Below are 27,554 nucleotides of genomic sequence, written 5' to 3'. Positions count from 1 at the left end.
TTTATGCTATGAGCTTGTCTAAAGAGAAAGAGAGGCTTTGAAACATGAATAATGCTGTGTTTAAATTACACTTTCTGGGATAAAGAAAGGGGGGTAATCAGAAGGGGGAATGAAACATGAGAGACTATGGACTATGAGAAACAAACTGAGGGCTACAGAGGGGAGGGGGGTGGGGGAATGGGATAGACCGGTGATGGGTAGTAAGGAGGGCACATATTGCATGGTGCACTGGGTGTTATACACAACTAATGAATCATCGAGCCTTACATCGAAAACCGGGGATGTACTGTATGGTGACTAACATAATATAATAAAAAATCATTATTAATAAAAAAAAATAAATTACACTTTCTAAGTCGAAATCTTGTTCCAATTTGAGGACCTTGGAAATTGTCTTAAATTCTCTGTGGATTTGAAGCATCAATGTATTATTTAATTTCTGAAACCAAGGGTAGATTGGTATCTAAGATCTTTGGAGGGCTCTACCAACTGCAACTCCAGAAATTATTTTCTTGCTACTAATTCTTTTTATTGTTAATTCTTTAATCACTGCTTCTTAAAACACACTTGTACACCTATGCCCTTAAATCTTGAAGTATTAAATTATAGGCCTCAGAGAAATGCCTTACTGTATGTAACTTATTTTTTATATTTTTTTTTAGATTGAGAGGTGGAAAGGAAATAGACAAAGTAGTTTATTTCCCATTTGAGAAACTGTTCTTATTATAAATCTCTCTCTTTATAATCAAAATATAAGAAATGTAGAACGTGGAGATACTTTTAGGAAAGGCTTCAGTATTTTTTAACATGTTTAAATGGCAGATTGTGGAGCTTTAAACAAAAATTTAAGTTGTTTTTTTTTCTAAAAAATGTAATGATTAGTCTCTACTAAATCCATTTCTTATCCTGATAGTTGTATATGGTTTCTGTTACATATAAAAATGTATCATATGCAAAGGTAATGTTACCATCCCCTTATTTTTTTTTAGACTTGTAAAGATTTTAGTTTTATAAAGCAGTTTTAGGTTCACAGCAATATTAAGAGGAAGGTACAGGGAGTTCTCATATACCCGCTGTCCCCATACCTGCATAGTGTCCCCCATTTTCAGCATCTCCCACCAGAGTGGTACATTTGTTGTAATTGATGAATCTGCATTGACACATCATAATCACCCAAAGTTCATAGTTTTCCTCAGGGTTCATTCTTGGTGTCGTGCATTCTTTGGGCTTGTACAAACACATAATGACACTTATCCATCATTATAGTATTATACAGAGTAGCTTCGCTGCCCTAAAAGTTCTCTGCTCCACCTATTTATTCTTCTTCCCCTGCAACCGATTATATTTTTATTATCTCCATAGTTTTACCTTTTCCAGAGTGTCATATAGTTGGAATTGTACAGTATGCGGTTTTTCCAGGTTGGCTTCTCTTACTTTGTAATATGCACTTTAGGTTCCTCCATATCTTTTTATGATTTGCTAGCTTCTTTCATTTCAGCACTGAATAATATACCATTGTCTAAATGTACCACATTTGTCTATTCACCTATGAAGGACATCGTATTTTTTTTTTAAGATTTTATTTATTTGAGAGAGACAGAGTGAGCAAGTGAGAGGATGAGTGGGGGAGAGGGGCGGAGGGAAAGGGAGAAGCAGACTCCACTGAGCAGAGAGCCCAATGTGGGACTCGATCCCAGGACACTGGGATCATGACCGGAGCTGAAGGCAGACGCTTAACTTGAGCCACCAGGCGCCCCAGGACATCTTAATTCTTGCAAGTATTGTCGGTTCTGAATAAATCTGTTATAAATATCCATGTGCATATTTTGTGTGGACATGTTTTCACCTCATTTAGGTGAATACCAAGGAATGCAGTTCCTGGATCGTATGGTAAGAGTATATTTAATTTGTAAGGAACTGCCACACCATCTTCCAAAGTGGCTGTACTACTTTACATTCCCAATGTAGCAATGAATTCCCAGCAGTGAATGAGACTTCCTGTTGCTCCACATCCTCATCTTCATTTGGTGTTGTAGGTGTTTACAGATTTTGGCCATTTTAATAGGTATTTAGTGGTATCTTGTTTTAATTTGCATTTCCTTGACATATTGTTCATTTGCCATCTATGTGTCTTCTTTGATGAGCTGTCCATTAAGGTTCGTTGGCACATTTTCTTAGCCAGGTTGCTTTTTTCTTATTGAATTTTAAGAGTTCTTTGTATATTTTGGATAACAGTCCTTTATCAGTGAGTCTTATGCAAATATTTTCTCCTAATCTGTGGCGTAGGCCTCTCATTTTCTTGATAGTGTCTTTCACAGAGCAGAAGTTTTTAATTCTAATGAAGTCCAGCTTGTCAGTGATTTCTTTCATGGATTGTGCCTTTGTGTTGCATTTATAAAGTCATCTCTGTACTCAAGTTCATCTAGATTTTATCCTATGTTATCTTCTAGGAGTTTTATAATTTTGCATTTTACGTTTAGGTGATCCATTTGACTTAATTTTTGTGTTAAGTTCTGTGTCTAGATGCCTTTTTTTTTTTGCATGTGGAACTCTAGTTGTTCCAAAACCATTCGTCGAAAAGTCTTTGCTCCATTATATTGCCCTTGCTCCTTTGCCAAAGATGAGGTGACTCTTTTTATGGGATCTATTTCTGGGTTCTCTGTTCTGCTCCATTGATCTATTTGTTTATTCTTTTGCCAAAACCTAACTGTCTTGATTATTGTAGCTCTATATTAAGTTGAAGTTGGGTAGTGTCAGTCCTTCAGTTTTGTTCTTCTTCAATATCGTGTTGGCAATTCTTGGTCTTTTGCCTCTCCATATTAACTTTAGAATTAGTTTGTTGATACCTATAAAATGTCTTGCTGGGATTTTGACTGAGATTGTACTGAATCTATAGATCATGTTGGAAAGTACTGACATCTTGACAGTTTTGAGTCTTTCTATCCATGAACAGAATATCTCTCCATTTATTTAGTTCTTTGATTTTGTTCCACAGATTTTTAGTTTTCTTCATAGAGATCATGTTTTGCTGATTTAAACCAGTTTCATTTTTGGGGTGCTAATGTAAATGATATTGTGTTCTTAATTTCAAATTTGACTTGTTTATTGTTGGAATATAGGGAAGATATTGACTTTCTTATGTTAACCCTGTATCCTACAACTTTGCTATAATTGGTTGTTAGTTCCTGGAGTTTCTAACCTTTCTTTGTTTATATCTACCTAGATGATCGTGTCATCTGCAAATAAAGACAATTTTATTTCTTTCTTCACCATTTGTATACCATTTATTTCTTCTTTATTGTCCTGTTGCATTAGTTGGTACTTCCAGTATCATGTTGATGATCATTACCATTTTTATCCTCCTTTCTGTGAAATCTGTGTTAAAATTTTCTTCATTATATTTGTTCTGCAGCTCACCAAAGCTCATCGACAAGGACACATGGTGAAAGTAGATTGGCTGGACAGATTGACATTTAGAGAAATAGAAATGATAAATGAGGTGGGTTGTATCCCTCTTTTTTTTTCTTCCCAAAATATTTTTCCTAGATGTCTAAGTTAGGACTTTTTGAGAAGCTTTGTTTATTGCCAGGTTATCTCACAAATGTGAAAGCTTTGAGGATAACCTGTAGTTGTGAGTTTTGTGTTAATAAGTGGAAAACTTGGGGCATCTGTTTTTCTAATGTTTTAATGTTATATTGAACCATGAAGTAGGCAGTGGACATCGTAAGTGTACTGGATATTATATAAGTGAAGCCGGTGTTAAGCTTGATGCCTCACTTGTGTGTTCTCTCTCCATTTGGCAGCTATGTTTAGGTTCAGTTCAGTATTGGATTCTTTCAACACAATGCCGCCCCTTTACTTCAGTTACCTTAAGTCATTGTTAGTAATCCCTGTCTCTAGTTAAGATACTATGTGTATTATGTGCTATACTACATATAGGACTGACTCTGCATCCTTAGTTAAGTTACATGGTTCAAAGTAATTTCTTTGTTTCTTGATCTTGTTTATTGGTCTAGAATATGTTTAATTAAAAGATGGCTTCCATGAAACTTTCCAAAAGTTAGAACAAAATTTTCTTTTCTTTTTTATGTATTTGCACTGAAATACTAGATGTGTGGCTTAACATTCTGTGTCTAGAGAGTAGAAAGAACAATTATTTCAACAACATTAGCAGAGAGGAATGTCAGTTTTTGTGATATGCCTAACTTTTTTGTGATCACCACAGGGTATAACTGACTTATTTTATATTCTCAGAATGATTTTTAGTGGGTTGTAAAAGAAATTTTTAATTTTACAATGAACACTTTATAAAACTTAAATTCTATTGTTAATTAAAAAACAAATTAGTTGGTTTAATAGTGTTTATATTCAGTATGAATAAACTGGGCATCTTTTCTAAATTTATTCATAATACACTTATAATACTAAAACTGAAAGAAAAGTTTAATTTTTTGAATGTTTATAATAGTCACATTTCTAAAATAGTTAAATCAAAATGTTTACTTATATTTTTCTGTTCTTCAATGTAGATAGCCTTTGGTGTAGAAAAGGCAGTGTTAGGGCTTACTTGGTCTAGCCATACCCACCTTTTCCACCCCCACTCTTTAAAAGATAGGAGAACATTGCCATTACCATAATTAGACTACAATATGTGTCATAAAGCTGAACAATTTAAGTGACTTCTTTAGACCTTTATGATTTTATACATAAAGATTTAAAGCCATTTTTAAAACTGGTTTAAGACTTATCACCCTTTTAGACTTCATTTTATTTTCACTTTATTATTGTCCTAGTGTTTCCTTTTTTTTTTTTAAGGAGACACATTGTTATGTTGGAGAAAAAGTAACTATTCCCCAGTATGTTTAAAGTATATTGATAAAAATTTACAAATAATTGCCAGTTATCTTAAGACCACTTATAAATTGTGAAAAACTTGTGAAGGTTGTTTAATAATGAAATAAAAATTTGTTACATTTTAAGTCGTACTTGATAGATTATGTATTAGTGAATTGGAAATAATGATACATACTGATCCTTTAAGAGAATGTTGAAGATCATGATTTTCATAGAAGTCTTTTTTTTTCTTTTTTAGAGTGAGAAACGAAGTTCTAATTTCATGTACTTGATGGTTGAGTTTCGGTGTGTCAAGTGTGATGATAAGGAATATGGTATTGTTTATTATGAAAAGGTATTTGCCTTGGAACTCTTTATGGTCTCTAAAGTAGAGGGGAGGGAAAACATTAAAAAAAATTACTGTTGTACCTGCTGAGATGAATTATTTGGTTGCAGGATAGCAGCAGACAGCTGTCAGCAGCAGCTGTTTGTATGTACACAAATCAGATCATATAGCTACAACAAGATTACAAAAGCCGATCATTCGTGTAATGCAGTTCTGGGTTCCAGAATTCAATAAATATGTAACAGATTAAAAACTTTTTGATTAATTGTTCTGCAAATTGGCAAGTAGGACATTAAAGCAATAGCTTTATTAACAGTATTCATTGGAAAAATAAAAAGGGAATCAGTTTTTAAGTGGTAAGCTGTTGAAAGTTAAGGATATATTTACTATTTGAGTTTGTATATATAATGTGTGACCCTACCATAAGTATGCTTATTGAAGACTTCCTAAATGTGTATTTATATAATAAATGCAAAATTTAAAAAAAAACATGTTTTCAGTAGGCTGAGTGATAACAAGTATGCACTTAATGGATTGGCTCTGGTCTGCTCATTATGCAAAAGAAAGTAGTTGTGTGTTTGATATGTAGCTACTTGAAAAATATCTATGCCTTAAATGCTTGTTGAAGGGTCTTAATTTAAGCACTATAGAAATAATTGCATGCGTAGTTCAGAACTACATAAACCAGGTATTATTGTGGAAATACTCAGGTGCTTAAATCAGTGTGAGTGAGGACAGACTTTTGATACATGGCATAATAGAATAATATTTCTTCTAGTATATAGCTAAGCTTATATGCAGTGTATTTGTTTATTAGAAGCAACACTTCTAAAGTATATTTATGCTTTACTGTTATTTATTAAAGCTGTCACAGTGATTTTTTAAAATATAAATTCTTTCATAACTGTAAGTTACTACTTGAAAGAAGTTTTCATAATGGAGTTTTAGGGCTTGTGTAGTTAATTTATGATCATTTTTTGGGTACTTTTCAAGTTAACACACTTTTTTTCTCTTTAGCTTGTATCCTTTCCCTTTAGTAAAAGGTTAGGAAAAGTTAATTTGTTTCAGCTTTTTATTTTGTAAATGATAGTCTTTGGTAAAAAGAAGTTAGGAAGATAGACTTTAACATTGCTTATTAATTCATTAGAAAAACTACATTAAAAAGGAGGGGAAATACAGGTGAGTGAAATTGTTTTGTCACCAGTACACTTTAATAAAATCACATCTTACATTTTATACTATATGTAATTAAAAGCATTATTTCTTGTCCATATGGAGTTTATATTGCAAAAACATGCTAATGGAATGGTACTTTCAAACATAAGAGATGTGAAGAATCTTTTGAAAGACAGCTTTGATAATAGATGAAATAATAACAGAATAAAAATTAGAAGAATTTCAAGTATTTTTGAAAAGATTCTTGACCCCTTTCTACTGCTTCTTGAAAATTGCTCATAAATTAATGCCTGTCTACCTACCCTGTCATATTTCCACTTAGTGTAAAGATTGCTGGGCCAGTGTATTGAATCTAATGGAAATAGACTTTCTTGTCACCTGTCTTTTGTGACAGATAGCCTTAGTGAAGATTACTTGTCACAGTTGGGCTGATAAATGTGTTTTCTGGTGTTGTGACTGAGAACCAGCCTGTTAAACAACGGCTGTGGGAATTTGTGGTTTTCTGTAGGACTCAATTACTGAACTTAAGTCAAGTCCTAGTACTTCCTTGCTTTCAGTCTCTCCTGATTTGGTTGCACGTATCTAACATTAGAAATACTAGCATTTGGAAATTGACGGAAAAGCTTGATGTGAGGTGTACGGTTGTGAGGAAATGAATTTTGACCTTAATTAGTTTAGCATTTTCCAGTATGTATGCAGTGACATTTATTATGCTGAATTACCTCTCTTGCCTGATTTGGATAAGAATAAAAGCCAATACTTATTACAAATGATAATACCAGCAAAATAAGGCAGCTTTATTTCTTAAGAATTGATGGATTAATTCTTCTTATTCGAGTTTGCATTGTATTCAGTAGAGGCAATGTTGCTGAATCTCTAGCTGTGTATAAATTTCAGTAACATTAATTCCATGCTTAAAATCCAACTTCTTTGAATGGAACTCAGTTGTGATAATTCGAAGTTACCAACATCTACTTAGTAGTTTTCACAAATGATGCAACATATCCCTTGTGCCATAATTTGATTATACTTTGTGGCTTCTTGTTCTAAGTTTGAAAATTAGGACATACTGCTTTTGACCCACTAGCATTATAAATGGAGTTAAAAATAACTGACAGAAACAATCTACTGATTTCTAGACCTCATATATCTAAAAACTGTAACAAGTTTTTATTGTTAGATATTATTTTCCCCCAAATATTTCATCAGCAACAACAGGTAAAAAATGGATATGTAATTTAAAATACAGTTGAAAGAAGATGCATTTTTAAAAGGGAGGAATGATGTTCATCAAATAGAACTAAAATACATTGGAGCGTACATTCTTATGTATTATTCTTACCATTTGGTTAAATTTTGTTTATTTTTTTTTTCAACTTACTACACTGTAATCCAGGATGGTGATGAGTCATCTCCAATTTTAACAAGCTTTGAGATAGTAAAAGTTCCTGACCCTCAGATGTCTATGGTGAGTTATTGCCAAATTTCTTATGAAAGTGCTTTTCTCCAGAGTGATTATGACTTGGATCCACAGCATACAGTTTCTTTTAAAAAAAATATATCTGTAACTAACTCAGCTATCTAAAAGTGATTTGTAAGTCCATTTTAGCTATCTGAAATCAGGTTCAGGTGGAACTTTTACAATATCAACATCTAAAAATATGGTCAAGATAGTATAGTGTTGGGGAACCATTTATTTGAATTATTGGAAGAGTTAGGAGATGTAGTCTCGAAGTGAGAACTTGGGGAACAGGTACTGGAAAGACTGTCATCATATGGGAGGGGACTTTGTTTATACCAGGATGTAACACTGGGTTCAATGGATGAGAATTTTAGGGAGACTGATTTTGTCGAAATATCTGGAAGATTATTGTCGCTACTAGAACTGTTTAATTTGGATCATGGTGACTTGGATGATTTTGAGATACCCATCTATGGAATTTTTGAGATGATGGTTTGGGGATATGAAACAGGAAGAGTTCTTTGCAACAGAAGTTTAATTAGATGACTTTAAATTTAGAACGTTTCAGGCAAAAAATCCTTTTAGTAGCACAATAGATACCATGATATTCACACTTACAACTCAGTACATCACCTGAACCGTTTTTTCTTATTTTTTACTTTTCTAATTGGATTAGTTACCTTCCTAATCAGACCAAAGTGAATTTAAAGTAGCATATTAGAAGGTAAAAGCATGATAACGGAGGTACATACAGGTCATTAAAGCAGGAAGTAACAAAGGAAGAGATGGGGGGAAAAGTATAAAAAATTAGAAAAAAGGGCAACTTGGGAATCTTTTGGAAACAAACATCGTAAATATGATAAAGGTGACATTTCATCACTGCAACATAGTGCTGGGGAACTGATTAGCCATTTGGAAAAAGAATTAAACCAGACACATACCTCACATCATACGTAAAGAAAAATTCCAAATAGATCAGGGGTTGGATTTAATTATTAAAAAATGAAGCCTTACTAGTACTTTACTTTAAATGTAGGGAAAAACTTCTAACAATGACTCAAAATCCAGAGGCAGTTAAAGAAGTGATTAGTAAATTTGACTACATTAAAAAAATTGCATGGCAAAACACTGTAACAAAGTCAAAAGACAATGGACAAACTGGAAGAAACTCTTCTTGATATATATCACAGGCAAAGGGATGAATATCTAATATATAGAGATCTTAAAACCAAGTGACAAAGCAGCAAAAAGCCAGTTGAAAGGAGAAAGACATGGGAAGACTGTTCACACATGCAAAAATAAATAAATCTCTTTAAGCAAAGACAGTATGTTCAAAACTAATGATTTTGGCCATCGGTAAAATAGTTCACACCAAGTATGTATATATTCAACCATTATGGTCATCATCCCTGCCTTCAGTCACTACTGGCAGTTAAACTGCTAAGATGGTAGTACAGTGATATCACAAGTTCACTAGTAGCTCAGCGGAAGAGGGAACACTTTAGGCTGGGTTGTCAGGGAAGATTTGAGAGTAAAGGTTTTATCTGAGTGGGTAGAGGATGTGAAAACCTTGAATATATGGAGAATGAGGGGTATTATGAGATGTTTTAAGAAGCTGGAATGGTAAATGCATATTATGGCACTAGTGAAGCATAAAGCATGTTTAGTTTCCCTATCTCAAAATGGTGATTTTTTTTCCAATTTAATTTTTATTCATTTTTAAAAAAGATTTATGTATTTGTTTTAGAGAGAGAATGGGGGGAGGGACAGAGGGAAATAATCTTCAAGCCGACTCTCTGCTGGGGGTGGAGCCTGACGTGGGGCTCAATCTCAGGACATATGAAATCATGACCTGAAATGAAAAAAATGGTGATATTAAAAAAAAAAATACATAGGGGACAAAGTTGTAACAAGAATAAAATGTTACATATTATAAAATGGTCTTAAGTAAGCAACTGTTTATTTTTGCATTTCTAATCGGCTGTTGAAACTTCCTTTTGATGAAGTTTATGTTGTTGATTAATTATAAATAATTTATAGGAGAATTTAGTTGAGAGCAAACACCACAAGCTTGCCCGGAGTTTAAGAAGTGGACCTTCTGACCATGATCTCAAACCTAACGCTGCCACAAGAGATCAGCTAAATGTAAGAGAATTTATAAACTATTAATATAAAAAAATGAAATGTGTAATTTGGTTGCAACTGATGTAATAACCACTTCATTTGAAAGTGATTCAGATGCATGTTTTTTTCAGGTTAATGAAATCTATGTAATTTCAACAAATTTGCTTTTTCTGTGGCTTTTGTTTTTGTATTTTAATCATTTTGGGGCTCTAAGAAAATATATTAACCCTGAAAGCAGAGCTAAAAATAGTGTATATTTTCTTGATATAACGGTCTTAGAAACTGGCCCTAAGGTATTGTTTAAAGGAAGCCTTGGTGTGCACACATGCGTTGTGTGTGTTGACTTGATAGAGGAAATGTTTATTGCTTATTTTCTTTTTCCTTTTGGAAAGAAAGGGGGCTTTTGTTATTTTGATTTGGTTTATTTTTGGTTGAATGAAATGAGCTCTGTAGTTAACAGCTTTTTATATGGAGTGTGACTTTTTAAATTTCATCTTTTTCTCCCCCTGCACTCCAATAATATCCTTTTTAGACTAATAAGTACTGCAAATTTAAGTTTTGCTCTGCTGCATGTACATTCTCCCTACTTCTATAAAAGTTCTATTATAGAGATATTTAAATAAATGAAAAATTGTAAATGAAATAGAAACAAATAGGAAGACTCTATTTGACAAAAGTAGTTTTGTTTTGTTTTTCTTTGTTGTAGATTATTGTGAGTTATCCACCAACCAAGCAACTTACATATGAAGAACAAGATCTTGTTTGGAAGTTTAGATATTATCTTACTAATCAAGAAAAAGTGAGTATCTGGAATATTTTCATATGTCATATTTATCTGTAAACTTTGTTGCTAATGAATAAGATGAAGTTAAACTGCCATGGAAATAGAGTGTTACTGTCAGATTAAAAATATGTTATAGGGCAATATGTATGATACTTTATTTTTTAAATATTACAAAGGGTACACACACAAAGACACAGGTACCCGTTCGTTGGTACACAGGTTATGCCTAGAGGCATAGTTTGGATGGGTTAAGTCAGAGAGACTTGGGTTTAGTTGCTAGCACTTCTGCTTATCCTTACTAGGTAAGGTTAGGAGAATTGCTTTGCAAGCTTGGTTTCCTCAACTTTCTAATGATGCCAGCCCTTCTTCACGGGTGAGGTAATACTGGTGAATAACCTGGCTAAGCAGATGGAGAGCATATGTTGATTCACTTCTGTCTTCATTGTTCTCACCTCTTTGAAACTGGATGACTAGCCAACTACTTATGTTATTTAAAAGGACTATAGAATTTTGGAGGAGATGTGGCTAGAGGAGAGTATGGGAAATGTAATTTGAAATGTGTGAATTGAGTTTGTGGAGTGCCATCCATCTTGGCATACAGGATAGAGACAAGGTCAGAATGAGACATTTGCTTTGCTTTGCTTTGCTTTCTTTTCTTTCCTTTTTTTTGGGAAAGATTTATTTATTTATTTGAGAAAGAGAGCATGTGTGAACAGAGGGGAGGAGTAGAGGGAGAGGGAGAGGGAGAATCTCAAGGAGACTCTACGTTGAGTATGGAGCCTGATGTGGGGCTCGATCTCACAACCCTGAGATCATGACCTGAGCTGAAATCAAGAGTCAGCCACTTAACCTACTACGCCACCTAGGCGCCCCTAGACATTTTCTTTTCTTAATGAAACCAAGGAGTAGATGAAGTTTCTGGAGAATTATGATAAGTTAGTCAGCACTAGGTTTGGGTCCGGAGACTTGGTTCTGAGTCTTACTATTGCCACTAAAAAGATTTCTGACTGCTGGCCCATCACTTCACCTGTCTGAATTTTAGTTTTTCGTATTTAATATGAGTCGATTAAACAATTGTGAACTTCTAAGTGTCTTTTGGTACTTAAAATAGTCTGTAAATTCTTAGAACATAAGTTCAAGGATTAACTCTTAAGATAGAATAATAATAACCGGTATCTATTCACCAGCCACAGTGTGCCAGGGGATCTTTTCAATCCCATAACAACCCCACGATATCAGTGTTAATGATGGTGTTCTACAGATGAGAGACCTGTGCAGCAGCACAGAGCTTACAGAGGCTGCCTCTTGATGTGCTCACATCTCTGAGTTAGAAGCGAACTCATCAGTGAAGCCGTGGAAAAGTGGATTGTAGAGAAAATGTTTGCAACATCACGCACATGCCTCAGCAGGAGTTCTGAAACGTGTTGGGGACAAAACATAGAAGTGTCAGGAAAATTAATATCTGTCAGAAAGCTATTATATAATTATATGAGAATGAATATGTTTTACAATCTCATGAAACAGTCTTTAGCTACTTTGTTGAACTTGTTTTTCTGAAATAATTGCATTTCTTTTAGTTTCTAAAGTAAAGATAAAAATTCATTTGCAGCTCATCTTAACTCTCCAGCTTTTCTTCTTTATCTTTTATTGAGGTCTTGGGAAATTCTTTGTAGATGAATCATATTAACTCTTCTTTACATCCTTAACAAGTGTGAGAGAAGAATTTTAAATTTACTGTAGCTTTGAGTGTTATTCTCTTCATTACTGCAAAAAAGGAAATATTCATCAATAGAAACTCAGGTTGTGATTCTGTGTTTTATAAAAAGATTGAGTTAGTATATGATTCTCAGTTAAATGAAGAATAACCTTGGTCCCAGAAATTGCATCTTGAATGTAGCACAGTGTTTTCTAAAATACACAGTGAGATATTGAATTAAACCTGTTAGAATGTATGGGTTCAGGAAGCATAGAAAAGATTTACAGAGCAGAACTGCCTTAGATAGAAAGGCTTGCAAGAAAAATTGTTTGTTTAAACAAGTAGTCACTTCCCACTGAAATTCAATTACTTCTAGATATGTGCAAAAGAAATAAAATGCTCAAGTGATATAAAGTGTGTGACAAGTTTCATTTAACTAGTTGATTTCAAGTTTTCGAAAGGTGGGTGATGAAACTTCAATTCTCAGGACATATTATAGAATTCTTATGATCACTAGAGTAGAGCAAACAATATTTTTTAATGTTTGGGAAGCACTTTTCAGTAAACCAAATATATATATTGGCCTTGAAGTGACCAGAGGAATTATTCACACAGCTACATTTGTATCTCTGTAATAATTTAAAATGGGTTTTGTAGAAAACAAATACTCTGGTACCCCTGTCCCTTAATTTATTTACACAAAGAAATTCTTTCAGTGTCAGTTTCTCAGAAAGTGATTTAGGTTATTTGGCATTTGGGCCCCGAGGCTGAAAAGATTTCCTGGAGAGAAAACAGTACTCAGAAAACAAATTGGTAGAAATTAGTTGTTACGAATTTATACTTATTTACTTCTTAATTAAATTTCATCTTTCCATCTATTTTTTTCTAAATGACCTGTCTTAAGGACTTTGGATGAAAACCCTCTAGTCTGGATTTGATGTTGCACCTAAAAAGTTCATGGTAACCACATTGTCTAGCAAAACCAGTGAAATTTAGGGAGAATTTTTAAATTTGTAGTTTGTACTATGTAGGAAGTGACTTATTTTTACGAAACCCAAAATGTGATTTTGTAACTTTCCAAACCAGTAAATGGTAAATGGCTTCTTCTTATAAAAATGTTAATTAAAAATAACTTCTTGGGGCGCCTGGGTGGCACAGCGGTTAAGCGTCTGCCTTCGGCTCAGGGCGTGATCCCGGCGTTATGGGATCGAGCCCCACATCAGGCTCCTCCGCTGTGAGCCTGCTTCTTCCTCTCCCACTCCCCCTGCTTGTGTTCCCTCTCTCACTGGCTGTCTCTATCTCTGTCGAATAAATAAATAAAATCTTTAAAAAAACAAAAAACTTCTTAATGCCTTTTTATTATCTTTGGGGGAAAAAAGCAGTAGGAAGAGTCACATGTGGTGAAGATAATAGTGATGCACTGACTGTTCCTATGAGGCTGTTTCTGAAGTAGCTACGGAGACAGTGACATCAGGACAATAATCATGTTTCTGCTTCCTGTCAAGAAGTTGATGATGACCATAGCAGAAGTGAATTCAGTTCAGCAAGTGTTTGTTACCACTCTTGGCCTAGTATTAGTCACGAGTCTGGACTTCAAAATACCATTTCTCTGTCCTCATATAAATTAAAACTGTTTTAGGGAAAGGATATTTTTACACAATCAAAATGGAGAAGCATAAGCATGTAATTGATTAATGGTTACTCTCTTAATAAACATTTAGGTAATTACTATAATAGAAATGTAGAGTAGAATCAGCTTAATGTGCTGTGATAGGAAGGAAGTTTCACAGAGCAAAGATTGGTCTTAAAGTTTGAATAAGTTTCAGTGATATTTTTATTTGATGATCATTTTTCATGGGGAAGAAAAGCATGAGTAAGGCATTGTGTTAGGTTCAGAGACAAAAAAAATGGTATGAATGGTTATGAAACAAAAAATGGAGTCAGTTTGAGCCTTGAATTCTACGTTTGGGAGTTGGATTTCACTGGCAGTAGGAAACCACTAAAGCAAAAGAATGTGTCTTAAGAAGTAATGTTTTAAGGAAGTCAAGCCGGGGCAGATTGGAGCAGATCTGGGAATGAAAAAAGAGACCGAATTAGGAGGCTCCTGTATGATTTTAAGAGTAGTGTTGGAGGGCAAGGGAAGGAGAGGAGAATGTATAAAATAACTTGGTGACACCTCTCAGGAGTGAGGCTTGAGTGCCTGAAATAAGGAAATAGGGCAAATGGAAGGAGCAGGCTGAGGAGATATTTTCAATTTTGAGTCAAAAGTATTAGAGGCACGAGTGTGATATTGTGATATAGTAAGAAATATATATTTGTTTTTTGTCTCTGGCACAGTTTCTAAAGCCCTGAGAATTTCGTGAGTGGTAGGGATGAGATGATGTCTTTTGTTATTGATAATAAGCCCCTTTCAACCTTACCTGCGTTTATCCTAATAAGGTGACTCTTGCTTGAGGGGGCTGGTTTCTAGAGGAACCAACCAAGTGATTAGACAGTTGGAATTTTCAGCCTCACCACCTAACCTTTGGGAGAGGGACTAGAAATTGCATTAATCACCACTGGCCAGAAATTTAATAAAACGTACCTATGTAACGGAGCCTTCATAAAAACCTGGAATGACAGGGTTTGTAGTGAATGCGTCCATGTGACAGGAGAGTGGCACACCTAGACTTTTATAGGGACAGAAGCTCCTTTGCTTGGGACCCTCCCTCACCTTGCCCAATGTACCTTTCATCTGGTTATTCATTTTTGTATCCTTTATGATAAACTGGCAATGATAAGTAAAATATTTCTCTGAGTTTTGTGAGCTGTTATAGCAAATTACTGAACCTGAGTTCAGTATGTGTTGTTGGTAACTTTTGATTTGTAGCCACGTTAGACACAAGTGTGGACAACCTGGGGACCCAAAAGTTGCAATTGGCATCTGAAATGGGAAGCAGTTTTGAGACTGACCCTTTAACCTATGGAAACTTCAGTAACTGCAGGTAGTTTCAAATTAAGTTAGATGGTGGGACACCTAGTTGGTGTCCTCAGAGAATTAAGGAATTGTTTGGTGTGGAAAACCACATATTTGTTGGCAGGAGTGTCCTCATAGAGGAATAGGTTTCTCTTCAGCAACAAATTAGAAATTTCCAATAACTTACTTGGTAGAAGTTAAAACTAGAAATATATATGGTGAACATAGTTTTTTTCAGCTCTGAAGTGATTGTGAACATGATTCTAAGAGGTTCTAAGATCAGAAGGGAGGTTAATAAAATGTTGCTGTTAATATAAAACATGGCAATAAATGTGTTAATGTTAACACTTGACATTGACTCAACATCAGAAATAGAATAACAGTAATATCAGATGATAAAATAATTAACATCAAATATTAATTATATACAAAGTACTGTTCTAAACATTTACATTCAGTAACTTCATTTAATCATTACCACAACTTTATAAGATGAGTCATTTAAAGTTAAGTAGTGTGCTCCTAATGACTCAGTTACTAATTGATGGAGTCGGAAATTAGGATTTGACCCCAAACATTATGGCTCTAAAGCCTCTACTCTCCAGTTATCTGTGGAAACTCTAAATATAAAATTGCATCATTTGAATCCTGTACCTTTACATACGTCAATACAGCATCTTTAAAGGGCCAGAGATTAAGTGTCATCATTACTATTGCCTCAAATTCTTACACTTTGTACCATTCTCATTTCTCTTCTCCTTGTTTCTGTCTTTATTCTACTACCTCTTTGTTTACATTTGTGACATTCAGCATTATAAAGTTGTGAATTTTTTGTACAGTGCCTTAAGTTCCTTGGCAGCATCATGATCTATAAATCTTACTAGTGAATCTGTAAATCTGAGAATCTCGGGGCTAGATTGTTTCAGTTATTGAATTGAGTACATCAGCATGCTGCAAGATTTGCTTGTAAGTACATATCCACACATTTCTATTAAGACTGCTGATGTGCTGTGAAATGGAAAAGTTTCGCTATAGTTACTTAAGAAGTATTGCTTTGTTTTGACATTCAACATAGAAATACATTTTAGAAGTGAAAAATAAATGCATGGAATAAGTTAGAAGGGTAGTCTGTGTTCCTACATGGAGAAGGGAGTACTCTGCTAAATGGCACGTGGGAGGTACAGAAGAAATGGATAGCTTATCTTGCAGAAGTCAGACTCCAATTGTAGGGATACGAATGCCCACCAAAGCATTTGGCAGTTAGAAGAGTATCATTTGAATGAAGAAAGTAAAATTGAGGCAGCTACTAAAGGAAGAGCTCAGAGTTGCTGAAAACTTACTGGAAAAGGATGAGTCTTTGACACAAGCTGGCCTTGAAGATGATGCTACTATTTGGGTGAGGAGCTTGTAGATACGAGTTAGACAAAGTCATGTAAAAAATAGGTTAGCTTAGTTGAAGCATAAAGGGAGAATGAGAGGTCACCTAATTAGAGAGGATTGTGGTGAGAAGTATCATTGAGTATTTTGGGAAAGAAGCCAAGGTTTTGTTGTTATGGTTGTATATTGTTTTTTGTTTGTTTGTTGTTGTTTTTATAAATTAGATTCTATCATCTAATGGGAAACCACGCTATAACCATATGGCAGTTATCATCAACTATTAGAAAAGCTGTCCATGTGGTGGGTTTAAATTTACTCTCATTCTCCCCAGTAAAACTGGTCAGTGGGAAGAAATTACATGAAAACACATTTGTATTTTGGTACATTACACTTAAAAAATAAAAATGCCTTCACTATCTATAAAAACATTGGGTGCTTTGGAAATTAGTCACTGAAATTACTTAAATATTAGGTCTCTTTTTGGTGGGGTTGTTAGAAGATGAATTTCTGTTGACAGTTGGAGAGTCATTCTAACATCACTTCCAACGTGAGGTGAGAGTTTATATGAAATGATTAGAAGTGAAACTGGTATTAAGACGCTTAGCTAGAAGGCTATGCCAAACTCCAGATGTGTGGTGTAGTGAGAATCAACTTGAGGAGAAAATGCAGGAAATATTGCTAGGAAATAATGGTTAGGAATGGGGAATGGATTTAGGAGATCAGTGTTGGTGGAATAATGTCTCTAAGGGGCATGGGTTTAGCTAATTAGGAGCTGGCAGTGTCTTAATCCTAGGGGGGATCCATCTGGTGAAAGATGCATGGGCTGAGAGTTAGTGGACCTGGAGTTTGGGTGTAGATTGTCCACCATTTTGAGGTGATGGATAAGCCACTTAACTACAGTGAGATTTTATACAGTTCGAGCAGTGGACTAGATAATCTCCATTGTGCTTTTTTGCTTAATTTAGTTAAATCAAGAATAAGTTAGGGGATGGGCATCAGGGTTCATTTTATGTCATACTAACCAGTAATTGTGTTTTGTTGTCCAAAGGACATTTTCTTGAGAACTTGATTAGTTTACTAATGAAAAGATTTTAGTGGGACAGAGTAGGAATTTAAAATTTTAAAGTTATCTTTGTTCAAAAGATGAAATCGTGGAGAAAAAAGAAAATGGGATCAGCCTGGAAAGTGTTCCCAGTAGGAAGATGTGACAATAGAGATAGTTTTTGTTTGTTTGTTTGTTTTTGTTTTTTTTATGGAAAACAAGTATACATCCGTTTTAAAAGAGCATTTATTATGTATGCAACCATGAGTGTTGTGCTCCAAGGTCATTTACTTACCTGGACGATCTTGTGAAAACTTTGATAAGTATGCTGCCTGTCTAAAGAAGTGAGGTTCCAGAAAGGCACGACGAACAGGCAGCTGAATCATAGAATATTTGCTACTGCTTCTGTATTTATCTTTCTGTGGAGTTTTTGATTGTCTATCTTTTTAAATTGTTACTTCTCTGTATAAGAGCTGTACATATTTAATTTAGTTTGAGCCCTCATGTCTGAGTATCTGGGAAACCCAGTGATGTGGGGAGGTGTTTGAGAGTGAGGTTAGTGGTAAGGATTCTACCCTCACTTGACTTTGGCCTCTTCATTCATTGGCTGCAGTATTTTATGTCTCATGTTGATGTTATAAAATGAAGGCTGTCTTTAAGGCATCACATGAGAATATGCCTCATCTCTTTATTTCCATGTCTTGAAGCCTGCAGTATTTTAAAATAAAAAAGGAAAATGAAGAAAAGCCAGAGAAAACTTAAAAATTCATAGTGCTCTGTAAGTGGTTTAACCTGAAAAATGTAAAGTTACAGGGACCATGTTTCTTTTTTTTCTCTATCCTGTAGTATTTTTCTAGGATCATATATATGTTTAGTGATTACAGAAGGAGTCTGTCATCGACTCTGTGACTCTGCCATCAGACCAAGCGACTCTGCCGAGTCACCCTTGACCTTCCTTACCCCAGGTAATAGGCTGTTGTTTCTAATTTTAAAATCTTTTCTGATTTTAGGCCTTGACAAAGTTCTTGAAATGTGTTAATTGGGATCTACCTCAGGAGGCCAAACAGGCATTGGAACTTCTAGGAAAATGGAAGCCAATGGATGTAGAGGACTCCTTGGAGCTGTTATCCTCCCATTACACCAATCCAACAGTCAGGCGTTATGCTGTTGCCCGGTTGCGACAGGCAGATGATGAGGTACGTTATTATTCATTACTTCTCTTTGGGTACTTTTTTTCTTTTTTTTTTTTAAAGTGGGCTCCATGCCCAGAGTGGAGTTCAGCACAGGGCTTGAACTCATGACCCTGAGATTAAGACCTGAGCCAAGATCAAAAGTCAGACACTCAACCAACGGAGCCACTCAGGTGGCCCAGACTGGGTACATTTTAAGCTAGAGCCTGATTATAGGCTCTATAGCATACCTCCCCTGCCTACCCCCGTTTGTGTGGGTGGGGGGCGGGAGGGAGAGAGAGATTTTTAGAAGGGAAGAGGATATACTAGGTGTGTTTTCAGAAGTAAAATTAAAATATTCCTCCAAGGACTCTTCTGTGAAATGAAAATTTACTTCCTGATCTGTTACATGATAGGACAATCTCTCCCAGGACATTTACCTGGCAGCAGAGCTTGTATTGCTCTGTCTGGAAAAAAGAATTCTAATGAAAAATGGTTTAATGCAGCACCAGCTAGGGAATAATTCAGATCCCCTCTATCAGTCAGTATACAACAAGCCACATTTAATTGCAGCCTTGAAAAGCCCTTGGGGCCTTTAAAGCATAGAGATGCATGGTCATCTTATTCTCCTTCAAACTTCTCCTTTAAACTTTCAGTGGCTAACAATTATATGTATATGTAGATTTTCTGAAGGTGGTTTTGAATCCTCTGGAAAGCAAAGACTGCAAACTTTATGCTGGCTATTTATATACATAGAAAGCCACCAGGGAAGGAGGAACACTCTTTGGACACAAAGCAGTGCTGGATTTTGAATTTTAGTAATTGCTAATAAGATGGAGTAATCCAGCAATTTTTTTTTACTTATTAATTTTTATAGGGTGGATGTCTTTTCCAAACATAACCTAATAATTTATGCTAGCCTGCGGGGCTTATAGGATATGGGATAAGTCTTCTCAAACCTCGATACATATAGGAATGTTGATCCCATAGAACAATGAATATCTTTAAAAAAAATCATTTTGAATTCATAGTAGCAAAACACAGCATTTACTAGGTCAATAAGGATGATGTATGTCTGTATTTAATTATTGTAAAATGTAAGCAATAAATAGTGCAGTGAATGCTCACATGTAATTTACCCTTCTTCAGCAGTTGCCAGCTCATAGTTGGTCTTGTTTCATCTATAACACCATTTATTTCCTTTTCTCCATTCCCTACCCTCCACCGGATTATTTGGAGGCAAATCTCAGATATTGTGTAATTTTATTGGAATAGGGTGTTTTTCATTTTCCTGTTAAAAAGCAGTCCTAAGCATTGTGATTCAGCATATTATCTTTCTTCCTCATTGTCTTTACTGTATCACAAGTAAAAATTGAAATGTGGAAATACTGTAATATTTATTTTGAAATTCATTAGAAATTTAACTTAAATCATTAATTCTCTCTGTTTGACATGAGTCATAGAGTTTAGCTAAAGACCTCTGGGCTGTAGTCAAGACAGCCTCTCGATGTGGGTTCAGAATTTAAATAGAAAAATTTTAGCTCCTCATTTTTTTATTGTCTTACTTAAGTTCCCTCACAGGCTTGTAAACTAAGTATTTGATTGTCTGTGGTGATAGCCATATTTGTGCAGGTACTGAACTATTTCTAGACCATTTTATAATTTTTGTTATGGGGTAGAGGATAATGATAGAAACATTATATACACTTTAAACTGCAAAATATGGTAGTTTTTTGAGTTTTTATTTATTTTTTTAAATATTTATTTGAGAGAGAGAGTGTGAGTGGTGGGAGGGGCAGAAGGAGAAGGAAAAGGAGGGAAGCAGATTCCTGGCTGAGTGGAACAGGTTGAGGGGCTCTATGTGGCCTTGACCTCACGACCTTGAGATCATGACCTGAGCTGAAATCAAGACTCAGATGCTTAACTGACTGAGCCACCCAGGTGCTCCTTGAGGTTTTAGAGCTCTATATAGCATAAATATTATGATGGTTATCTCTTGATTTTCCTTTCTCTGAACTTAGTTCAGTAATAAATTATATATAGTTAGCTAAAAAAAGGTCTTTTAATTTTGTTACTACTGATTCTTCAGATGTATATTAAGATGAATTTTGTCTTTTCTCTGACTCTTTGTAGCTGTATATATATGTCTTCAGGAACACCATATATTATTTTAGGTCCTATCCAAAAAAAATAGTAATAATGGCTGCTTATGTCACTTGACAGCTATGAGGAACAATTATGTGGGGCATGGTTTTGAAAACCGTACTCATGCACATATGCAGAAGGATAGCACATTTATGTTATGTAAATTTTATACTAAGATCATTTATATTGTTAAAAACTTGCCTTCTTAACTGAACAGTATAATCTTGGACATTTTCTCATTATCAACACATATATTTGGTTCCGTGAAGTCTGGAAACATAGGCAAATAAATATCAAGGCAAATGATGTCAAGGGCATGTTTAATCTGTAAAAAAACACTGTGTTTCTAGATTTTATGGACACCTGTAGATCTACCTTATTCTTTTTAAACAGCAGCGTAGTATTTTATTGCAAGTTTAATTTATAATTTATTTAATCAGTCAGCGTCTTTTGGTTTGTATGTTATTTGTAATCTTTTGCTATACTATATTTTAGTGAACAGACTTGTGTATATATTTTTCTGTATTGTTGAATAAGTAGCTTATATTGGAATTATTAGGCCAAGAGATACATTCTTTTTACACTTTGCTGATAATCTTCTACAAATCTTTTGAGACTTGTATCATACTCTAAAAAAATTGTAGTCGCTTCACAATAACATTAAACATTGTTGGACAGATCCTTTCCCTGTTTTTCTTTTTTATAATTTTCTTTATAATTTTTATACATTTATTCTTTCCAAGAATTTTAGGATAATTTTTTCATTTTCTTAGAACTCCACCAGAATCTTAAGTGGAATTACATTAAATTTATATATTATGTTACAAAAAATTGACAACTTTATGATATTAAATCTTCCCTCCTGGAGACATGATTTTTGTCATTCAAGTCTCGATGTTAGAAAAATTTTACACATTTTAAAAATGGATTTATTCCCTGACAATTATTGTTACTGTTATGAACTATCTCACCCCTTTTATCTCTTACATCTTTTAGCTAGTTAAAAACTATGTTTTAATATTTATGTTTTATCCAACCACTTTAGTGATTTCTCTTGTTAGTTTTAATGGATATTAGGTGGTTTGCTGTATTTTGTGAGTATAGCATTATGCTGTCTGGAAAACATCAGCATACAATATATGCTATATATGAAATCTGTGCTGGTGAATTTCCTAACGTTGTACCAGCCACACATTTGTAAAATAAATTTTACCCAATCTTTGAATACTTTTCTGAATTTAGTTTGCTAAATTTAGGAATTTTTTAAAAGCCATATTTCTTATTGCTGTGTGGCTCAAAAGGAGAGATGCCCCATAGAATTTGAGGAGGAAGTGGCATTTGAGATAGATACTGAAGGAAGAGTGAATTTTCACAATTGGACATGAATTTACATTTTAAGTGGAGAGATGTGTATGAACAAAGGCAAGGAGAATGAAAAGTAGAAGAACAATAGAAAGTATTTCACTTTAAGAGGAGTGTGGGATGTGTATAAGTGGCTGTTCAGGAAGTTAAATCAGAACCCATGTGTTTCTAACTGTAAATGCCTGTGTGAAAAATTACTCTTAATTCAATAAGAAATGGGAAGTGAGTGATTTTTGACATGGAACTTTGCCTGTGCACTCTGAAGCATTAGCATTAACTTGTTATCAAGAGAAATGGTGATCACTATTTAGATAATATTCCATAGCTCTTGAGAAATTTTTACTGAATTTTCTCAGTCAGAAGCCTGATTTTTTTTTTTTGTTTGTTTGTTTGTTTTTGTTTTACTCGGATGCTTATGTCCTTCATGCTCGGAAGAATTTTATTTTTTCAAAATGTGACTATATAATGAACAAACAGACTTTGTACACATGAAGGAAAGTACAGTTTGACTATAGAATACCTTGCCAACAAATCAGATAGTAATGAGTGACTTAAAAAGAGGAAGGTTTTCTTCTGAATTCCTCCTTCCTGGGGAATTTAATAACGATACAGCCTTTTTGATTTCATGTGGTAAGTCTTCTATAACGGGGAAAACATAACAGGTGATATATTCAGCAGCGTTTTTGAAGCCTTCCTTGGTAAGGAAGGCGAGCAGTGAAGCTTAGTTACTTATACCTCCTGAGAAGGATACTTGTCCTTAAATATATTAATCAATTTTCTGTTATTTAATTCACTTTTTTCTTAGAAAAAGCATGCCTATTGCTCTTAGATGTTATAAGTCTCAAAAGAATAGTAGGAAATCAGATGTTTATTGCTCCAATTAGAAAATGGTTTTTATGGGGCACCTGGGTGGCGCAGTCATTAAGCGTCTGCCTTCGGCTCCAGCCCCACATCAGGCTCCTCTGCTGGAGGCCTGCTTCTTCCTCTCCCACTCCCCCTGCTTGTGCTCCCTCTCTCGCTGGCTGTCTCTGTGTCAAATAAATAAATAAAGTCTTAAAAAAAAAAAAAGAAAGAAAATGGTTTTTAGAAGCAGAATGCTAGAGCGGTGCTTTGATACAGTCATTTGTTTTCTCTGGCCACTGACATTGATATATTTGAATATGAATGAATAAGCCTCTTTCAACCTTTCATTTAATTTTTTTGTGACAAAATCATATTTAATGGTGAAATCTTATGTATTATTCTTTGTCGATATTTAGATAATGATAAAAATGTTGACTATGTTAATGTAAGAAAAAAGTTACAAAAAAAAAAAAGAAATACAGTATGGTATTAAGTAAAGGAAAATAGATTGTTGGAGGTGGTCTTTGTCCTGATGGTGTTTGTAATAAATTGGAGAAGACCAAGAGTAAATAATTTAGCAAATAAGTACAAATTCTATAGTTGTTACAAATAGGGAAGGAAAGTATGGGCCATGAAGTTTTAACAGGGGATTTTATTTGGTTTGTGGGCTTGAAGAGGAGGCTGAGATTGAGGTTGTGGTCACCAAGTCTCAACAATTATCTAATTATGAGTTTTGAGGGGCTAAGTAGATGAGGGGCAACGGGAACTCGACAGTAATGATACTTCTAAGAAGTGTTTGAATTTTGTGAATTTCTTCAGTTTGTAATTATTTTCAAAAGTGAGATTTTTGGTGTTAATAGTTATTGGGAAGGGCCAAGAGAGTATGACATTTATAGAGAGTATGACAGAAAACATTTCTATCATAAATATGAAACTTAAAGAGTCTTTTTACATTACAGGAAAACTCAGAAAAGTAAAAACTACTCTGTTGATACTTTCACAGTTATCCCACTGAACGTCAATAGCAGTATGGGAACTTTAGGCTTAGGTATTTGTTTTCTTTAAGCCATTGTTGCTAGTTGGCAGGAAAGTAAGCTTTTCCCTTAACCAAGAGTGTTAAAATTAAAAATGTCTGTTTTATAGGTTTTTTCATTTAAGAAGGAGCCCAAATTCTCTAAAACCTGAGCTTGCTTTTTTTTTTTTTTTAAAGATTTTATTTATTAATTTGACACAGTGAGAGGGAGAGAGCAAGCAGAAGCAGGAGGAGGGTCAGAGGGAGAGGGAGAAGCAGGCTCCCTGCTGAGAAAGGCGCCCCATGTGGGACTCAATCCCAGGACCCTGGGATCATGACCTGAGCCGAAGGCAGGCGCTTAACGGACTGAACCACCCAGGTGCCCCAAAACCTGAGCTTTCAAGGAAAAAGAAAGAGCTCAAGATTCAAAAAACCTAACCAGAAAAGCTTATGAAACAGAAATTCTTTTAGAACTTGAAAATTTGGAGTTTCTTATGAAATCGTAGACATAAAATGCTGTTATCTGATCTATTTCTGAGAAAAGGATCCTTCTTTAATTTCTTAGTTTTACATGAATCATCTTAATCCTTGTTTTTGTTTTTTGCTTTGCTTTTTGGATACTACTTTAAACAAGGCCTTTTGGGGCACCTGGGTGGCTCAGTCTATTAAGTGTCTGCCTTGGGCTCGGGTCATGACCTCAGGGTCCTGGCCTACTTGTCCCTCTCACTCTGCTGCTCCCCCTGCTTGTGCTGTCTTGCTCTCTTTCTCTCTCCATCAAATAAATAAACAAAATCTTAAAAAAAAATAAACAAGGCATTTATTGCCCATTTACTCTGAGCCAGGCACTGTTCTATGGCTTTCTTCTATTAACTGATTTAATCCTCGCAACTCATCTCTAAGGTATATATGATTATGTCCATTTTACAGATGAGGACCCAGTGAGGCACCAGGAGCTTAAATAACCTAGTAATTTGCCAAAGGTAACACAGCTGATAAGTGGTAGATGAAACTAAACTGTTCTCTTGATATTTAGGAATAAGTGATGTCTATAATCCTATTGCATTTGTTTTTCTAATATTAGCTTATTTTTTGTTTGTTTGTTTTCCAGGATTTGTTGATGTACCTATTACAGCTGGTCCAAGCTCTCAAATACGAAAATTTTGATGACATAAAGAATGGATTAGAACCTACCAAGAAGGATAGTCAGGGTTCAGTGTCAGAGAGTGTGTCAAATACTGGAATAAATTCTGCAGAAATAGATAGGTATGGATATCCAGGGAGGACTTATTTTTCAAATCTAATAGTCTCCCCCCTTTTCAGACTTCTTCTCCTTTCTTTTTTCCCCAGAGGTACCAAACCCTAGTTGTTACTAATTTTAAAGTTTTACCAATGAATGTGGTGTGTGCACTCACAGAACACAAATTACTATACTGCAGAGCAGTGTTTTGCAAGCTGTGGAGTCAGAATACCTGAGTGAAAAATCTTCACTCTGCCACTTACTAGCTGTGTAAACTTGTGGAAGGTGCATATTCTCTGCGTGGTCCCAGTTTCTCATCTTAAAAATGGGGATATAATAATAATAACTGATCTTTGAGGGCTGTTGGAAGATTAAATGAGTTAATATACATAAAGCCTTTAGGATACTGCTCAGTAAGGGTTAGATACTATTACTGTTCAAGCAAAAATAAAATGAAGGATGGGGCATGTTAGTGGGCTCAAATATTTTATTGTATGTTTTATTGGCCACTTTTTACCTTTTTAGTAGTTATAATAAAAAAATAGCATGGTACTCAAATTAAAAGCTGTTAACAATAATAACAATTAAAAACTCACACCTCTGTAGCAGACACTGTGAAGTGGTCCACGTGCATTAACTCACTTTAATAATTCTCTAAAGTAGGTGTTCATATTCCTAATTTAGAGATGAAGGACTGAACAAGAAGTTAATTGTCCAGAGTCTTCTATACTGTATATGGTAGAGTTGACTCCAAAGCCCATGTTGTTTTTACTTTGCCATTTTGCTTTTCATTAAGTTTTAAAATTTGAGATAAATAGGAACCTTTAGGTGAGAAATCTGAGGATCAATAATAAAAAAAAATTATGTTGTGAAGGTCATGAGATTTTTTTAATGACAGTGAAGTCTAGAATTCACATTTCCTGAATTAGTCCAATTATTGCAGTTATCATATGAGCTCAAGATTGTATTTTCGAATTTTTCATTATGATTATGATACTGCTGTTTTTTATCTTCTGTGTTTCATTTGAAGAAGAACTGAAAAATGGGAAAATCATTTTTTCTTCTGTGGGCTGCTTTCTATTTTTCTGTTTTTAAGAGAAGAAACCCCCTTACTTTGTCTCCCACCGTGCATTGGAGGCCTTCAGTCTCCAGTCATACTTATTTACCTTCCTCCTCCCTTATGCCACCTAGAAGATTTTACTAGAAGTCTATTAAGATTTTATGACAAGAAAATGTAACCCAGTATTTCCCAAATTATGGTCGCCTGGTCATTAATTTTATGTTTTTTAAAAAGATAAAAAAAGAGATGGGATAGGCTTGTGACCAGATATGTTTGGGAAATGCTGGTTTAAATTAAAATGGGCTTTTAAAAAAACTACAGCACTTATCAAAAACCTTTAGTATACCAGCTTACACAAAAATCTTCCAAGAGGCGGTTACCCATATTTTTTGACTGTAGGCTTTTTGCAGGACATAATCTGATTCTAGTGTTGCACAGAACACGCTTTAGAAGTGATGCTTTAACGAGACACAACTGAGGTGAACTGTACTAAAAAATATATATCTTCTCTTACAGAATATTTTACAAATCAGTGATATCTCCTTTATTTTTTTAGCTCCCAAATTATAACCAGCCCGCTTCCTCCAGTGTCTTCCCCTCCTCCTGCAGCTAAAACAAAAGACAGTTCAGATGGTGAAAATCTAGAGGTAAGTACAAAGCTTTTCAAGTTTCCTACAGGAGCTGTCTTACCAGATAAACATTTTATGTTGGTCTCTAAAACATTGATTTTGATTAATAAACTAAATATTACAACTTTATTAAATAACTTGTTTTATGATGCATGTTTATGACTTTTCCTCTCAGCAAAAGTGCCAGATAATCTTTAATTCAAGGCATTTTATTGGTGCTTTGAGCATATAAATGGATTAATATGCAATATGAAAATAAACTGGGCTTAAATATTTTATTAAGGAAACTCAGAATATTTAT

General features: G+C 34.6%; 1 protein-coding gene across 2 annotated transcripts in view; it reads left to right on the top strand.

Annotated features, from left to right (window-relative positions):
* The window catches only part of PIK3C3 (phosphatidylinositol 3-kinase catalytic subunit type 3), a 139,053-nt gene that overhangs the window by 37,065 nt on the left and 74,434 nt on the right, over nt 1-27,554 (top strand). For both annotated transcript variants that reach the window (XM_045789976.2, XM_045789977.2), the window contains exons 5-12: nt 3,413-3,499; nt 5,093-5,188; nt 7,752-7,823; nt 9,858-9,962; nt 10,648-10,740; nt 18,807-18,992; nt 25,436-25,590; nt 27,181-27,271. In XM_045789976.2, coding sequence (XP_045645932.1) covers nt 3,413-3,499; nt 5,093-5,188; nt 7,752-7,823; nt 9,858-9,962; nt 10,648-10,740; nt 18,807-18,992; nt 25,436-25,590; nt 27,181-27,271 — 885 coding nt within the window. The remainder of the gene's footprint in view (nt 1-3,412; nt 3,500-5,092; nt 5,189-7,751; nt 7,824-9,857; nt 9,963-10,647; nt 10,741-18,806; nt 18,993-25,435; nt 25,591-27,180; nt 27,272-27,554) is intronic.

The sequence above is a fragment of the Ursus americanus genome, chromosome 19 (genome assembly GCF_024610735.1).
Source record: "Ursus americanus isolate L20-20 chromosome 19, mUrsAme1.1.p, whole genome shotgun sequence".
In the NCBI taxonomy this organism is placed as follows: Eukaryota; Metazoa; Chordata; class Mammalia; order Carnivora; family Ursidae; genus Ursus; species Ursus americanus.
This window is presented reverse-complemented; position numbering and strand designations above follow the sequence as displayed.